The 18,781-nt window shown below is 39.4% G+C and overlaps 1 protein-coding gene across 6 annotated transcripts in view; it reads right to left on the bottom strand.

Moving 5' to 3' along the window:
• Positions 1-8,987: 8,987 nt before the first annotated feature.
• MACROD2 (MACRO domain containing 2) overlaps positions 8,988-18,781 on the bottom strand; it is a 2,143,045-nt gene continuing 2,133,251 nt past the window's right edge. For 3 of the 6 annotated variants that reach the window (XM_025399153.1, XM_025399156.1, XM_025399157.1), the window contains 2 exons: positions 17,467-17,535; positions 8,988-12,334 (listed from right to left, as the gene is read on the bottom strand). In XM_025399153.1, coding sequence (XP_025254938.1) covers positions 12,288-12,334; positions 17,467-17,535 — 116 coding nt within the window. In that variant the 3' untranslated portion in view covers positions 8,988-12,287. The remainder of the gene's footprint in view (positions 12,335-17,466; positions 17,536-18,781) is intronic. The other 3 variants (XM_025399154.1, XM_025399151.1, XM_025399155.1) reach the window with 3 other exon arrangements.

Here is an 18,781-nt window from a genome sequence, read left to right as displayed (position 1 = left end):
TAAGTCTTTGCAAGGCCAGGCTGCTAAACAATCTAGGCTGATCTTGTTTCAGTTTTCTTGAAGAATAACCCAGATCTATGCCATGTGTAACCAAACGCTGTATTCCCGTGCCTGCAGATTGAGAGTCCTGTAGACCAGCTCAGTTGAACCCTTCAGCATTTGTCTGCAGAGCGGATGATTACTTAAAGAGGATGATCACTCAAGACACAGTGATATTTACCTAGCTTTTGCCTCCTGACTCGCTATGCAGAACCAAATTAACTCAGATGAGATTGATGAGACCAGAGGCCAAGACAGTCAGGAAAAGGCTTTGTAACAGAATATTCAGAAACCAATCATTATTCATACCACAGCCCAGCCTTGTCAGGAGGCCAGAGATGAACAGAAATGTTGTTCTTCTCTGGAACATCTCAGGAAGCTGCATTTATAACAGATGCCCTCCCACTTTAATGTCTAAACTAAGCATGGGCTGGCTAAACTGACTGGCTTATTCATTTTTCTGAGGATATTGAGAGAGGGAGAATTACAAAAGGGGGACTGTAGGAGGGAAATGTGATTAGGTTAATTTAAGATTTGTCTAGAACACTAAAAGATAAGTAATAGCCAAGAACATTTGAAAGCAAAGAAGAGTAGGTATTGAGTTTGCCTTAATAAACATCGGCACATGTTCTAAAATTACACTAATTAAAACAGAATAGCACTAGAGAAACCAAAGGCAAATGTTGCCAAGAAAATAGATCCTCGTATAAACGTAAAATAAGTATATGTTAAAGAAATACACTTGGAGCAAAAAGATCTGGATGTGTTATTTCATAATTAGCGCTAGGACTAGTTTTTGTTTGTTTGTTTTTTGAGAAGTCTTGCTCTGTCGCCCAGGCCGAAGTGCAGTGGTATGATCTCTGCTTACCACAACCTCCACCTCCTGAGTTCAAATGATTCTCCTGCCTTAGCCTCCTGAGTAGCTGGGACTACAGGCATGAGCCACCACACCTGGCTAACTTTTTGTATTTTTAGTAGAAATGGGGTTTCATCATGTTGGTCAGACCGGTCTTGAACTCCTGACCTCAGGTGATCTGCCCATCTTGGCCTCCCAAAGTGCTAGGATTACAGGTGTGAGCCACTGCACCCAGCTGGTGCTAGGACTAGTTTTAAAGCTACTCAACCAAGTTATTCCCTTCTAAATACCAACTACTGAAATAAATTCAAAGTGCCTTAAAGATATAGGTGTAAAAAAATGGAATCACACACCCAAACACAAAGAATTTCTAAGAAATAAAAGAAAATATAGGTGAACATCTGGTAGAACATTTCCCTATCTCTGAACAGGGAAAGACTTTTGAAGTTCAAAAGCTGCACATTTTAGGACTTAGAAAAATTAGACATACACACCTCCCTTGGACCAGGTTTTCTTTTGGTGTTCTCAAAAACAAGTAAAAAGTCAGTTCTAGGACAACAAGGTCAGGCAAAGGTTTATCTTACTGCATCCTCAACTTTCTGTACAAGGCAACATAGAGCAACATTCAGGTTTTTCCACTCCACTATTAAGCCTTTGCCCAATGTGAGATTGCCATGAGCATCTAAGATATACAGGTGGTACGTCTTCCCTAAGCCACTGTGGCTGACATGGTCTTGGGGAATGAAAATTGAGGGCTGGTCCACAGCCCACAGCTATGACTCAAAGGAGGGAAGGTAGAAGCAATGCTAGGTAATAACCAAACATTTGTTTTCCTGCTAGGTACTTGGGCAAACTACATTTTCCAGGAGATCATGTGGGGCCAGTTGACCGAGTTGCGACCAGTGAAATGGGGGTAGTGGAGATGTATGATCTTTCCTATATCTGGCTGATAATCTCCACTCTCTCTTCTTGTTCCATGGTGACCGTGAAGGCCACACATTGAAGGTAACAGCACCGCAGGATGGAAGCCTGTAGGAAAGCTGGTCAACTCACAAGGGGTGTGTTGCAAGTCAACTTTCATTGTGTTCATCCATAGAGATGTCACTGTCTTCCTAAGGTAGCCTGGCCAACCCTAGCTAAACAGTTCTTGCCATCATCAACTCTCAGATAAAAAGATGGAACATGGTAACATCAAAACAAAATCCAATCCCTTGCTCAGTTTGAGGAAGGATCAATGAACAGATTCCCCCTTTTTTTGCATTAAATATGAAGTAGGCATAATTTCTGAACCAAAAGGGAGTTCTCACAATAATATTGCAAACATTGCTTGCTCTTTCATCATTCTTCATTAATATTTTTCTTCTGGGACAGGGCGCAGAGCCTCCTATTAACTTGCGTAATAATCAGAGTTGAATTTCATCTCTCCTCTACATTTTTCTCCAAAGAGAAAAGAAATAGACATTAGCCAGGTGGTCACCAGTCTCATAAAAGGGGTTTTGCCAAGTGTTTCCCAGAACACAGTAGTCAGTGGAATTCTTTCATTTGTTCGGTAAACACTAAATGGGAACCTAATATGTATCAGGGACTGTTCTGGTGCTTGGGATACTTCATTGAGCAAAACATATAAAAATCCCTGTCCTCATAGGGACTACCTTTTCCTCATCAAGCAGTGGGAAATTTTCAATATGGTTTTCTTTGAAATGAATTTAATAATAGGTAAATTACATAAGTGCCATGGAAAGGGAAAAAAGTAGAGCCAATGAGCAGGGCCTCAGTTGGGGGTTGTTTGCAGAATTAAAAAGGGTCGTCATGGCAGATCTCACTGAGAAAGCTTTGAGAAGACTCCAAGGAGGTGAGCAATGTATCCATATATGTATATGCATATATACAAGAAGATAATTCTAGAAGGGCTAGTGCAAAGCTTTAAGGCAAGAAACGTGCCTGGCATATTTCGGGAGGCCACTGTGGCTGGAGTAGAGAAGCCCATAGGGGAGAATAGCAGAGGATGAGTTTGCAGAGATATGGGGGAAGAGGGCAACATGACATCACAGGGAGCCCTTCAGACATTGTAAGACTTTTGTTCTTTGGGAGATTTGGAGAGCCATTCAGTCACATGAGACAGAAATCTGACTCAAACTTTCTTAAAAGAGGAGTTTACTGGCTCGTATTCCTGAGTCAGAACAAAGGCTCCCCAAATCAAAGTGTTGGGGAAGACATCGAGGGGCACAGTTTGGGTCACATGTTCTCTCTAATCAATCACTGAAAACAGGGAGATAAAGTCCTGTGATTGTCCAGCCTGGGTCCTATGTGTGCCTGTCTGGACAGAAAGTAGGAGTGAAAGGCCAGTTCCAGAAATTGCATAAGAAGAGTTTTCTCCTGGGCTGAAGGGCTTCGTCCCCAGAAGCAGTAGGACTGGATGATTAGTAGGCAAAAACCATCAATGTCAACTCCAAAAGTGATGAAAGCCAGCACAAAGGGAGAGACTTGATTGTGTACAAACATAAAAAGCGCCTGTGTGTCAGAAAATATCACAATCAAAATTATAAAGCAAAGCACAAGTAGAAAGTTTTTTGCAGGAAATATGATAAAAAGACAATACTCTCGGTATATAAAGTACTCATAAATATCAATGAAAAATTAAAATCCCAATTGACAAATGACCAAACAACATGAACAAATTAATTCCTTAATCAGGAAATAAAAATAGATAGAAATTTGTTTACTCACCTTAGTAAACAAAAAATGCTGGTTAAATAATAATGACAAATGTTTCTCATGCTGACATGTTTTAATGTCCATATTTATAGGCCCCTCAAGGCCAGTGAGGGTACTACAAAATGGAAATTCTCACTTTTGGTTGCTAGCAGTTTGACTTTGCAAAGTAATTTGATAATAAACATCAACTGTTTGTGAACCCTGAAAATCTTCTTTTGGAAATATACCCTGATGTAAACAAAAATTTGTGACTAAAAGTGTTATTTGTCGTTTCATTAAAAAAAAAAAATCAAGGAACCTAGGTATACAGATGACAGGGAAGTGGAAGTAAAAATTACAGCCATACGAGGAAATATTTTTAAATGACTTGGGGAAATCCTTAACTGACAAGGAAATGTTTGTGGTACAACCACTTGAAAAAGTAGTATACCTAAATGATATACAGTATGATTCAATTACAGAAATAATATGAAATGAAAACAAATCAAGAATATTATCTGTGATTGTTCTTAAGTTTTTGACAATTGGTACATAATTCTTAGATAGCTAGATTGATAGATTGAATGATCAATTGAAACATGGGTAGATAGATATAGTTAGCCTGGGTGGCTTTTTGATATCTTTTCTCAATTCTGCTATGAAATTGTTTGTGGGTTTTCTGCCTCATGTTATATTGATCTTGGTAAATTTTATCTTTAAAAAATCCCGGCCGGGCGCGGTGGCTCAAGCCTGTAATCCCAGCACTTAGGGAGGCCGAGACGGGCGGATCACGAGGTCAGGCGATCTAGACCATCCTGGCTAACACGGTGAAACCCCGTCTCTACTAAAAATACAAAAAAAAAAAAATTAGCCGGGCGTGGTGGTGGGCGCCTGTAGTCCCAGCTACACGGGAGGCTGAGGCAGGAGAATGGCGTGAACCTGGGGGGCGGAGCTTGCAGTGAGCTGAGATCGCGCCACTGCACTCCAGCCTGGGCGACAGAGCGAGACTTTGTCTCAAAAAAACAAAAAAACACAAAAAAAAACCACTCCAATTTCTTTGACTTGTTATTGGTTTAATGTTTTAATAAATATTTTAATACATGTTTTAATAAAATTTAATATCATCCTCAAAATTTAATTTCTATGTTACTATCCTTTAAAAATTACTCATAAGAGTTAGATTATTTATCTATTTCAATGGATTTTCAAAGAACCCAGATTTAGTTTGATTTTAATAGTTTACTGTTTTTAAAATTTCTCAGTTTTATGTACATATATGTATGTGTATACATATATATAAAATCCTCATTTTCTTTGGATTTTTTGTGTTTCAAAAATCTTAATTTGAATGCTTTTAATACTATTTTCTTTTTTATTTTTAATGCAAAAAATGCTGTAATGCACAATTAGAGCATGTAAAACTAAATTTTCTACTAAATAGTGCTTTGGATTCATCTTACATTTTTAACAGTGTTTGTTGTAGTTTGTTCAGGCTACTGTAACAAGAAACCTTAGACTGGGTAATTTGCCAACAACTGAAATTTATTACTCACAGTTCTGGAGGCTGGAAGTCCAAAATCAAGGTGCCAGCAGATTATCCGCCTGGTGAGGGCTCTTTGCTTCCTAGGTGGCACCTTGTTGCTGTGTTCTCACATGGCACCAGGGGCAAGGTGGTTCTTGTCTATCTCTTTTATAAGGGCACTAATTCCATTCGTGAAAGCAGAGCCCTCAACACTTAATCACTTCTTCCAGGTGCCACCTCATAGCAGTATCACATGGGTATTAGGTTCCACCTCATAGCAGTATCACATGGGTATTAGGTTCCAACATATGAATTTTGAGGCAGAGTGGGGGTCACCAACATTCAGACCATAGCAGTGTTCTTGGTTTTGTTACTTTCTAAAAAATACATCATTTTATTCTTGATACCCTCTTTGAGAAAACATTTAGAGAATTACTTTTAAAATATTATAGTAGCTACTATTTTAATATTTATTGGCAGTTTTATTGCATAGTGATTAAAAAATAAGGCCTTGGCAGGGCACAGTGGCTCATGCCTATAATCCCAGCACTTTGGGAGGCCAAGGCGAGCAGATCACGAGGTCAGGAGTTCGAGACCAGCCTGGCCAACATGGTGAAAGCCCATCTCTACTAAAAATACAAAAATTAGCTGGGTGTGGTGGCAGGCACCTGTAAGCTCAGCTACTTGGGAGGCTGAGGCAGGCGAATCACTTGAACCCAGGAGGCAGAGGTTGCAGTGAGTTGAGATTGTGCCACTGGACTCCAGCCTAGGCAATAGAGCAAGTCTCTGTATGAAAAAAAGAGAGAGAGAGAGAGAGAAAGAAAGAGAGAAGGAAGGAAGGAAGGAAGGAAGGAAGGAAGGAAGGAAGGAAGGGAGGGAAAGAAAGAAAGAAGGAAGGAAGGAAGGAAGGAAGAAAGAAAGAAAGAAAAAGAAAGAGAAAGAAAGAAAGAAAGGGCCTTTCTCTATGAGAAGGGCACAAAATTTAGGTGACAGGAAATAGCATTAGTGTGGAGTTTAAACCTTGAATCTGACCAAATCTTTATTCCAAAGCATTTTACACTGGAAATGACTAGATACCTTTACTCGACAAATTTAAATTCTTTTACCACAACTCCCTCTGACCATTTGAATAGAGCTTGGAAACAAGATAAACTCAGGGGTTTTTTTGGGGGCCGGGGCGTGGGTCAGGGGTTGGAGAGCAGCTACATTATTTTGTACATCTGAGTTGTGACATATAATTTTTATCCCTACACTATAAACAAATAAACAATTACAAAATTATTGTAAGTGTTCTGAAGTAGCAAATAGGAGTTAGATAGGCAAACACAAGTAGGGAAAAGAGATCTATTTTCAACTTGGCCACTAGGGGAGGCATGTCTAGAAAGTGACATTATAGCTGAGATCTCAGGGATGACAAAGTACCAGACCCTTGAGAATGGGAAGAAAGAGCTTTCAGGTTCAGAGGCCTTAAGGATGGAAGGAACTTGGCCTGTTCTAGCAGTGGACGGAAGGCCAATATGCTGGCATCATCGTAAACCAAGTTGAAAGTCACCAAAGAAGAGGTTGGAAAAGAGGATAATTTAGATTCTTACCCTTTTTACTTAAATGTTTTGATGGCCTATGTATCAGTTAGTATAGGACAGGTTACCACAGGGTAACAAATGACCCCCAAATTTCAAAACGAAGTTTATTTCTCAGTCATGCCACCTTCTCACTGGGGTTGCCTGAAACTCCACTCTATGTCTTCACTCCTGGATCTATGGTGACAGGTCAGCCTGTCTGGGATATTGCTGATTATTACCATACGGGAAAGAATAGAGTGTGAGTCTTCATGCTTCTGCCTGATGTGATACATGCCATTTCTGCCCACATATTGAACAAACGAAATTACACAGTGATGTCCAATTTCAGTAGGACGAGGAAGTAGAATCCTCCCCTGGGGAAGGGAAGAGCATATTGGTATAGTTATCTCCTTGCTAGTCTATGTCCTTCTTATACATGTGGACCAAGAAGTAGAGAGAAGTGTACCACCTTTTTTCTTTACAGATTCGCTAGTTATTATCAGAGAAATGATGACTTTAAAAAATTCACGCCATCAGTAATTTTGTCAGTGTGTAGATGTTTTAATTTTAAGACCTCAAATTTCCCACTTCTCTAAATTATAGCAAAACAATTTCCTTAACCTCATGGGTCCTTAATTTGAGGGCAAAGTTTAAATCAACTTCAGTAGAATAAAATTTTGTATTTACTAATTGTAAAAATCATTTCTTCTTTTTGTGGAGCATCCTCAGCTAGAGAAAGGACCATTTGCCAACAGTACCGAATAGCATAACCTGATGCTAATAATTTACCAAGTGCTTTTCCACACGTTAAAGTATCATATTTTGGCATTTTATTCATGTTTACATTTGTAAGAGAGTTCAGTTATGTATTAGTATTTACATCTTCTAAACCAAGAAACAGAGGCAGTTTAGTTCTCAAAACCCCACAGCTAGGCCAGTCTTGGCGAGAACAACTTAAATTGGTACCATTATCCCTTTCAGCCCTGAGAACCACCAGCAGAGTTAAGCAATCTTTGTTGGCACCTTTGGTCAGTGCAAGGCATGGGGGCAGAAATGTTGGGGTAGAAACGTAAGAGGGCCAGGCAAAGATATGAAAATTGTCTGGAGATGAAAAACTGCATCTAGCAAGGCTAGAATCATGTCACATTATCTTTTTTTTTTCTTCTTCTTCTTCTTTTTTTTTTTTTGGTTCTTTTTTGTTTGTTTTTTTGTTTGTTTTTGAGATGGAGTCTCTGTCACCCAGGCTGGATTGCAGTGGTGTGATCCCGGCTCACTGCAACCTCCATCTCCTGGGTTCAAGCGATTCTCCTGCCTCAGCCTCCCGAGTAGCTGGGATTACACGCTCCCGCCACCATGCCTGGCTAATTTTTGTATTTTTTGTAGAGACAAGGTTTCACCATGTTGGCCAGGCTGGTCTCAAATTCCTGACCTCGGGAGATCTGCCCACCTTGGCCCCCCAAAGTGCTGAGATTACAGGTGTGAGCCACTGTACCTGGCCATGTCACATTATCCTCACTGCCATTCTGAAGCATTTGTGTTGAGGTTGTCCATTGCAGCGTAAGACTGTCCTATCTATAATTTTTGTCTCATCCAACCTTGTTTATTATGGGGAAAACACTCTGGTGGTACAGCAGTTTGAAAAACTTTGTTATCCTTAAACTATTAAGTATCTGGCTTTATTTGATAAAGCGGTTGGCTTTCTTTATTGCCTCCTCAAATAATAACACTGGTGCCACTTCTGTAGGAGATGAAGGGAGCTACATTTGATGGAAAGCATATTCCATTTTCAAAGGAACGCTGAGTTTTTCCTGTAGTGGTTTTTTGGTGACCCATTGCTAAGTTCTTAATAATTCTGTAATTCTGTCTGTTCTATCAACAGTAGACTGAGAATCGTTGCTGCCATGGTTGTCGTGTCAGCGTAGTGACTGGCTCATAAGAGGTGCTCATTAAAAATTCCAGCAATGGTCATGGGTTCTGAAAGATAGACCAACATTCACAGGACCAATGGCTTTATCTCAACAACTTATATCCTGCATCTTAGAGGCTGATGCTAGGGGTAAGTAATTATCTGGTATTCAGCGAAAACTTAGACACTGGGATTTGTATCTATACAAAACTACTCTATAGTTTAAAATTAGAAAAACACGGCCAACACGCTGACCAGTCTTAGTAAGGGAAAACTATCAGTAAGTTAAAGCTGACTTACAGGAATAATTTTACTCTCACATATATTTGCAGTCAAATCGTATTAAGTGAGTATTTTTCATTACTCATTACTTGTGGCTAAAGAACAAATTTCACAAAACACAGATAATTTCACATTATCCTCTCAAATTTTATTTGTATTCTGCTCTAACAAATATAGTATGAAGGCAACAGTTGTTTTTTAGTGTATGGCACAGATGAAAAGAAACAAACAGATTTAGAAGCAGTCCAGCATTTAAATGCTGGTTTAACAAAAGAGGCACGTATTATCCTATTTAGCAGTTTATACCAGATATCAGAAGCCATTTTTTTTTCCTTGCAAGCAACAGACTACATTTATTTGCATTAAGTAAAAACATACCTTGATCAAGAAAATTACTTTTTTTCTGATTTTCCTTTATATCACAAATGTCAGGGTAAGGCAAATCCTTAATGAATCATGTAATAAAAACCCTATTCCCCAAGAAAATATATTGAACATATTCTGCTAACTTTGTTATTTTTCAAAGCAAAGCCGACATGCACCACATACAGAGAAATGTCTTTTCAAATCAAGTGCATCAAGCAGAACTGTATTAATTCACAAAGAGGCTTTTCAGTGTTTCATAGAAAGATTTACAATTAGCTGCGGTGATTAATATGTGACCCAGTATCACAGACAGTGATTCGGATGCCTTCTTTGTAATTTTTTATGAAAGAAGACTTGTCCATCATCTGAATAGTTACCAGCTACAGGAAAAGCCCCTTTGTCTCTCCTACAGCGAGGACCATTTTAATTAGAACTATTATGTTGAAGGCCTACTTTGGTCCTCTGTATGCAAACATGACTAACATAGGGTTATTTTCCTCCCTCCTTCCTGTAACCCTTCATGCCACATAGCTGGATTGGAGTTTGGTTGGAAATTGACATCCAGAATTTATGTGCAGGAAAATCAATCAGCTTTTCAAATCTATTCCATTGTACAGCCAGCCAATGGCAGCACCAGCAAATGAAGGTTTTCTGTGTTCGGGTGTCTTTGATCTGGCTATAGTTAGATTGTTAATATTTCACTGTTGAATTGGAAATTAACTTTATCATTTGTTTTAAAGCATAAAACTGTATAGCCAAATAGCAACCAACAAGCATGACGAAGCAAAAATTAAAACACAATCTAATTACAGATTGAAGATAAATCAAATTCAGGAGTGGGGCTGAAGATATTTATTCCTCATTCTCTTAGCTTCCTAGATACAAAGATTACTTTCATTCTTCTAGAATTTTTAGGCAGATAATTCCCTCTTTCCACTTCTACCCCACCCAATTTAAAATAAATGAATTAAATGACTGTCATTGATGATAAGGAGAATGCCAGGGCTGGATAATTCCCATCCTGGCTGTTTCTAGCGAGGACATTAGGTCTCTTCCATCATTGTTCATTAGAAAATCTCTGTCCCTCTGTTTCCCTCATGTTTTTTTCAACTGTAACTCATTACTGAGGCTGAGTAGCACTAACATTTGGGAGTCACGAGAAAAACGAGCTTCTAGCAGATTGTACTTGTCAAACACTTCACAAGAATGATGGCAACTTTCAACTGAGTTATAAAGATGGCGTGAAATATAGAAACTGTCAATATTTGGATGACATCATTTCTTGGATTCCTTAAAATGAGCCTTTTCTTTGCTTTTCCAAAAAGCAACATCTAATGGCAATAGAGGATATAGATGCTTCCATATCAAACTGGAATAGCAACAGAAGGCCATAATCCCACATTATGAGGTCATGTAAATGTCATTCTTGCTGATGTCTTCATTTTATTTAAAAAAGTTTTGTTAGAATATATGGCATATGCTGAAGTATAACTTGTTAACTATTCCAGTATATCAAATAAGCCATCCAGAAGGGGTAACAAATTCAGAAAGGCTAAAACTAAAGTCATAGGAAGATAAGAAGATGAATTTTCCATCGAAAAAGTACAAAACTGAAGAATTTGATGGAATATTTAGAAAACAGAACATCCTTTTATTTTAGAAATAATACTCAATCCACTCTTTTTCTCCCTCTGTTAGGAAAAACAATATAAATAAGTTTTAACTCTAAAGCCCTTATAAGGAAGATGGATTTAAGAAGATATGAAACAAACGATATGTTTCCACTGAAAACAATGACATGACTTTGGAACCCGGGGAGGCTGTGGGAAGTAGGCGTCTGGCCTTATACTGGCTCTAGGATAGATACCGGTGACGACGCCTGGCCTCCTCAAGATCGCCATCCCTTGTGCCCACTGGCATCTTGGGTTTTTAGTACTGCTGTTCCCCTTCAGGGCTGTATCCTCCCCTTCAGGGTTTTCTGGGTGAGGGGAACAACCATCAAATCAGCCTTGAACTTGGCATAAACAAGTGACACTATTTAAACACAGACCAGGAAGACAGAACTGCAAGCAAAAACTCTAATTTCCTGTAATTTCAAATGAGACTACTCTGTGGGCTGTCAAGCCTTGGGTGAAGACAGGATGTTCTTTTATGGAAAACATACAGAGATTTCAGGAGGAGCTTTTGATATTCATAGGCGTATGTTTGGGTCCTAAATGCAGTGCCCCTTAGCTTTTAACTGCAACACCTAGCAAAGGGCCATCCTTTACAGTTATCCAGCGAAGAGTCACCTCTCACTGGTGGTCTCCATGTGAAGACCTCGTGAACCAAGTAAGCTCTGCTGAAAGTCAATGCGAAAGAAGGATGCACCTGCCACCCTGGTTAGGAAGGAAGAGACCCAGATGGCTGCCAGGGCCCACCCTTCTGTTATGCCTCTGCACTCTGCTCTGGAAAAAATTCACCTTCCATATTTCTCATTAGCCACTTGGAATAAACTGTGCCTTGGGAATCCCTGAAGAAAATATTTTCACCTCACTGTCCAGACCTTTTCCAAGTGGTTTCCAAGGCTTTTGCCCATTTTCTATCCTGCCTCCTCTGTCTGGGGATTATACTGCTGCTGGACCCATTGATTCCTAAAATGTAGCCTGCAGCTCATTAAACAACTGTCTTCCTCCCCTTCCTTTGAATACACCACTGTGTGACCAGCTTTGTGAAATAACCAAGAAAGCAGACGGGGCCAGGATACACATGTGATTGTTCAACCAAGCCACTGTGACCCTGGGGCCAAGTTGTAAGAGAGAAGACAGAGATTACAAGGATAATGCCTGAAAGATGCGTTAACGTGGATCCCTCCACCAAATTAAAGGAATTTTTTTTCTTTTTTTCTTTGTTTTTCTGCAGATAAACGGAACAAAATGCAGCTGGAGAAATTAGAGTAAAGGATTCCCCGTCCTTCTGTGGGACTTGCCTTCCCCCCACCCCCACCCTCCTCCACAGCGTGTGCTGCTATCTTCCCGAACTCCCCCAGAGCCAGGAGAGGCCTTGCGATGCCGAGGATTGTCATTTAGTTCCATTTCTTTGTTCCTTCGCTTCATCTTGTGCCCCTGCTGAAGACAAAGAGAAGCCATTTGTTAGATTAAAGATAAGACACCTGCACAGGCTTAGCAAGGAATACCTTTTTAATACAGCCATTTAAATGTCTCTCACCCCTCACATAGGCCCAGGAATATCTTATTTGACTATCAAAGAGCTTTGGATATCTGAGCTGTAATTGCTGGCACATGGTATCTTTAAAGAGCATATAAATCACTGCTAATAAATGTATGCCACATCGACAACGAGCTTTGGCTGATGGGGACGATTCACTCAATTCTTCAAAGTATTCTTTGAAAACTGTAACCCTGAGTTGATGTGGCTTCCCTTTTCAGGCCCATGCACACGCTCTAGTTTCCAGGGATCGGCATATAAAAATAACAATTTTCATAATGCTGCTTTGCAAAAGTCATTGATGGTTATGCCACCACTTCAGACTGTATTTATTAAAATTATCTGCCTTTTTCACTACCCATGAGGGAATGCTAAGAAGACACTGTGCCCCAGAAGAGCCTATACGTTTTATTTTTTTAGATTTTTAAAATTTTAAATTTAAAATTGAGGTGTAATCCGCCTACAGGAAAACAGATCTTAAGCATACATTTCAATGTTTTGAAAACTGCATACATTAAACCCACACCACCATCAAGATATACATTATATCATCACCCCAGAAAGTTCCCTTCCCTATTACCCCACTCCTGCTGGAACGAACAAATGATCTGATTTCTATCTCCATAAATTAGTTCTTTTCTGCCCTAGAACTCCCTGCAAATGGAATCATACAAGTATCTCCTTGTGTCTATCTCCTTTCACTCAGCGTAATGCTTCTGAGATTCGTTCATGTTGCTGCTTTGTTAATCTGTTCCTCTTCATTGCTAACTAGAATTCCCATGTATGTATATGTCACTTTTTAAAGTTCATTTTCCTGCTGCTAGACATTTGTGTCGTGTCAAGTTTGGGGCTTTTGTGAGCACATCTGCTATGCATATTCTTGTACAAGGCTTTTGTGAATATAGGTTTTCATTTCTCTCAAATAGGAACAGAATTGTTGGGTCACAGGATGGATATATACTTAATTTTACCAGAAACTAACAGTTTTTTAAAATGTGGTTGAACCATTTTATATGTTCCCCAGCCACGTGTAAGAGTTCTAGCTGCTCCACATCCTCTGTAACATTTGGTGGTGTTAACTTTATAATTCAACACTAGTGGGAGCATGGCGGGATTTCATTGTGGTTCTGTATTTTGTATCTGCGGTCCCTGGTTTTCAGTAATCTCAGTCCAAATTAAATTAAGCCTGGAGAGGCTTGGTGGGTATCAATCAAATACATAGCCCTACACTGTTTTATCTCCTTGTAGAACTCTTATTGAACTTAACATGTCTTGGTTATTCTCTTGCTCTCCTTCCTGTCTCTTCGTGTGTCTTTTATATTACTACATTTTAATTTGTTTTTTCTATTGCTGTTAATTATTTAGTGTTGCTCTTTTCTGATTGTTTTATGTCTGCTTTTAACTGTTTTGTCATTCAAATGTAGCTATTTTATAAAATCTTCAAAATTCCCTACTCTCTTATATTCTCATAGTGCTAATTGTCCTGTAATTTTACCTACTGACTCTCACTCAAAATGGATCATTTCCTTGTGTGTTCTGTAAGTCTTGAAACTGTAAATTCAGCTTCAGAATTTGTTTTTCTTTTGCAGAAACTCCATGGGGTAGTTTCATATTTCCATTTGCCACATACACCAGGGATCACACTGGTCTGTAATCAATTATTAAGTTCATTTTTCAATTTGTTTATTACTGCATGACTTTGGATCACATAAAATTGTGTTTCAAACTCACAGTGTATTTGTGGTTTCTATCTATCTCGGGAGCCTTTTTCTTTCCCCATGCAGTACCTGGTGCAGATCCAAGTCTTTCTGTTAATTTCTTGAGCTGGAAGTCCCAGATTTATTTATGTAGAGGTATCAGTTCCAACTCCTTACCTTGAGTGGTTCAAGGTCCAAGGTGGGCATTAAAATGCAAGACTGTGGCCATAAAGGCCTGTCTCTGTATCAACAATCTGAAGCCCAAAATTTAGTGGCTTATAATATGAGTGATTCATTATTTCTCATGATTTTACCATCTGGCCTTGACTCAGCTGGGCAGTTCATCTGCTTGAGGTGGTACCTGCTGGGGCCAGAACATCTGAAAGGGACTCTCATTTTCTAGGACTTTTCTCCATGTGACCTCCTTCATTCTATAGGATAACCTGGGCTTCTTCCAAGGTGTCTGGATTCCAGGCAGCGAGCATTATGAGAGTGCAAAAATGGAAGTTACAAGCCTCTTAAAGCTCAACCTAGAAGCCACATTCAGTCTTCCATGTTTCTCCAGAACCAAGGGTTGAGATTCCATAACCATCTTTACTGCCCTCAAATACTTGTTGGAAAACATTTACATTTGGAAAGTGTTCCATTGATTCATTTAACCCTCCCCCTGTTGTATCCTTATGCTACCCCTGATTTTTTACAATTACAAATTATACAACGCCAAACATTCTTGTATTATGTCTTTGAACTCTCTATTTCACTGTATTTCTTTAATTTCCTGGAAGGTATGATTCATGGAGCAAAGGTTCCTTCTTCCTGTCAAATGACCAGATCACCTTAACAAACCCTTCTGTGTAAATATTGCTGTGGGAGTCAGTGATGTTGCACAAGTCATTCATTCTGCCTCTGTGACAACTGTGTCCAGAAACTTGCTATTGCTTAGGGAGCAGAATTTTTAATTGGAGTATTTAAATTTCCATTTATGAGCCAGGTGACCCTGTGCATGTCACTTCTCCTTCCTAGAATTTAGTTTCCTTAAACTAATTTTGGACTTTAAGTTTTGATACCCGGACTATAATCCCAGCACTTTGGGAGGCTGAGGCAGGCAGATCACTTGAGGTCAGGAATTCAAGACCAGCCTGGCCAACATGGCAAAACCCTATCTCTATTAAAAATACAAAAAATTAGCCAGTCATGGTGGTATGCAACTGTAATCCCAGCTACTCAGGAGGCTGAGGCATGAGAATCACTTGAACCAGGGAGGCGGAGGTTGCAGTGAGCCAAGATCGTGCCACTACACTGTATACCGGGTGACAGAGTGAGACTGTGTCTCCAAAAAAAAAAAAAAAAAAAAAAAAAAAAGGGTTTTGACACCTGATTCATTTGGGTTAACATATAAGTTCATTTTTATTTTCAAGAAAAATATCATTTTGATATTAACCAAGAAAAACAGAGTAATCCTGGCACTTTATCTGGATACTGGTCACACAGGAAAGTAATAATGTCTGTAAGAAAAAAATCTAGACAAGAAGTCTATAGTTTATTGGCAGCAAAAGGGTAAAAGGAAAGGAAACACCGAGGTGCTTGCATTTAAATTGTTCAGGCTTAGTCTCACTTCATTACTTTTTAATGGAAACTCCTCAACCATATCATTTCTGCAGCTTAGCAGGATATTTTAAATATATAAAGAAAGTAAAAAAAAAAATGTTTATAAGAACATGTTTGTATGAGCTTATACTTTTTAGCAGTCTTATGCTATACATGCATTACACAGATACCATTACATTTAGTTTTAAAGGATGTTCAAGACCATACAGAAAGAAGACATGTATTCTTTCACGCATTCCCAAACTTCATTCTTTCGTGATGCTGGAGCACAAAAATGGTACAGCCAAGCCTCTTAGGAAAGTGTAGAGAACCATCAAGAACATGCAGGGAGTGCAAGGAGGTATAGGGGGCAAGGGTGTCAACGTATCATTTGTGCCTTACACTTGATGACCCATGATTCATTTATTCCATAGGTTGTTTTTTTTTTTTCAACTAAATATTTTAAACCAAGAGTTGGAACAGTTATAAAAGCAAGCACGATTTCCTTCTTCCAATTCTTCTCATCAGCCCTCAGGGTATGGAAGAGGATTACAGACCATTCAAGTAGCAGTGTAAAGGAGGCTTAGCATGACTAGCTCCATTTTGCTCCCCGCTGCCCCCGTCCAGTGATATCTTTTAGGTTAATTGCTTTTGCTCATCTCTTCATGTAGGGTGAGCTAACAATGGCAGGAATTTAGTTTATAGTTTAACTTTAAAGCAAAGATGACAATAGTTCCTTCCCAAAACTAACCACACAAGAGATAAAGACAGTAAGCACACAAGTAACAACATTATGTTAAAGATTTATAGGAGCAATGTGACCTGACCAAGGGCAAAGAAGTTTCACAACTCCCCCTTGGACCCTTGCTGTAGCCCAGATATCTGTCACCTCTTGATCTCAACCACCTCCCTCTTCCCTTTCCTCAAAGATAAAAGGAGCCTAAAATTCTATAAATTTAAGGTGATTCCTTAGGACATTAGTTTGCCATCTTCTTGGTTTGCTGGCTCTTGGAATAAAGTCATTTCCTTGCCTCAACACCTTGTCTCTTGATGTAATTGGCTGCCATGAAGCAAGCAGTACTGGCTTTGGACTCAGTTACCCTCATCATTCTAAATATACTTTAGTCTCTACTGAGAGATTTAGAATGTTGGTCTGGAAAAACTCCTAAACATGGTCTGGACCAGGCTTTTTATTTTCCTGGGAGTTCCCTGAAGCTCATTCAATGTAACAAACCTTCCTGCAGATGCACGAGTCCACAGGTAGTGGTGTGAAAAAACAGGACCTAAGGCGGGCTTGTTTCTGTCCAAACACACTCATATTCCTTTATACAAACTCCAGGGCAAAGATTGAGTGTTATGCTTAAAGACAGATATACCAAGTAACTCAGCAGGTAGCTTCTAGAAAAGCAATGCTTCAGAATCACCTTGGAGTTTCTGAAATAATTTGACCACTCCAGGAGGCCAGGGGTGAGATGGATGGAGACATATTTTACTTGTCAAAGCACAGAAAACCAGGGTATACATGATTTGAATGTGCTGTAGCTCATCTTTTCCCCTTCAAGATGGCAAGCTTCTAGGGGTGATCCTTTCCCCTTACGCTGTGTTATTTGGTTTAAAGATTTTCAAAGTTTATCCCAAGCCATGCTGTGGGAACTTGGCAAAAACCGAGGGAAATCCAACATGTTATTTGCAAATAGTTCTTATGGCTAGTCGATCAATTGAAAATCTCACCACAAGGGGCATCTTACCTATTAGTTGATCTTCTTGTTGACTCTCTGTTGGGTCATTTACCTTGTCAACCTGACTATTCATTTCCACTGTCACCAGAAAAAAAAAAAAAAAAAAGTTAAATATTCATTAAACCTAAATCTCTGAGACACATCAAAATGGCCCATGATTTGATACTTTCCTGATTTCCTATTTGTTGCCTCTTTTCCATTTGTTTCATTCATTCAAGGTTTGGGGACTATTCTTGTAGATTTTTACTGGTGGGAGGAGAGGATATACCTCAGACATCCCCTTCAAATCTCATGTTGAAATGTAATCCCCAGTGTTGGAGGTGGGGCCTGGTGAAAGGCGATTGAATTGCAGGAATGTGTCCTTCATGAATGGTTTAGTGTCATCTTCTTAGTGATGAATGAGCTCACTCGTGAGATCTGGTTGTTTAAAAGTGTGTGACATGTTGCCTCTCTCTCTTGCTTATTCTCTGGCCACGTGAGATGCATGCTCCCTCGTCCCCTCCCATGATGATTGTAAGCTTCCTGAGGTCCTCATCAGAAGCAGATGCTGGCACCCTGCTTCCTGTAAAGACTGCAGAACGATGAAACAATTAAACCTCTTTTCTTTTTAAATTATCCAGTCTTGGGTATTCCTTTATAGCAACATAAAAACGGCCTAACCCAGTGGAGGAGGGCAGGATTGCCTTCTTCCCTCAACTGTAGAAACTGAGTTATCACTTCAGACCAGATTTTGGGGTTGACAGTTTGGATGTACATATTATGATTCTTGGATAAATTCAAAGGCTTTAATAGATATCTAAGAAAATAAAGAGAGACGGCAAAGCAAAGCACATCACTGACATGCAGAGGTAAGCAGCTCGCTCCAAAATGTCAGTATCAGGCCTGTTTGGTTTGCTGTACTCTCAATTTCAGAATTCAAAACAGACCTTGCAGACTTGCAGATAGCTGCTGCAGTGGCAGTGAGCGGCCATGAAATAAAAAAGCCGACCATCTAACTAGATCTCATAGTCGTGATAAAACACGTGCTTTTACCTGACTCAGTGTATTCTATGTGAGCATTTGCATAAAAATAGAATGATTACTGCCATTCTCCAGAAGTAGCCCAGAGCAGGCATAGCATTCACTCTAAAAATTTCCAAGGGTCAGTAGGTTTAATTAGATTGGTATTTTTTCAAGCATCAGAGTCCGCATTATAAGCTGAGAGACTGAATATACAAATAGACAATGACCAGATCATATATAATGATAGAATTCTTATGTAAAACGTCTGCAGAAGCTAGCCGAGGCAACCAAAACACAGTCTCTGCAGCAATTGACTCAGAAT

Source organism: Theropithecus gelada, chromosome 10 (assembly GCF_003255815.1).
Source record: "Theropithecus gelada isolate Dixy chromosome 10, Tgel_1.0, whole genome shotgun sequence".
Lineage (NCBI taxonomy): Eukaryota > Metazoa > Chordata > Mammalia > Primates > Cercopithecidae > Theropithecus > Theropithecus gelada.
Note: the sequence above shows the minus strand (reverse complement) of the source record. Positions and strands in the feature narration are given on the sequence as shown.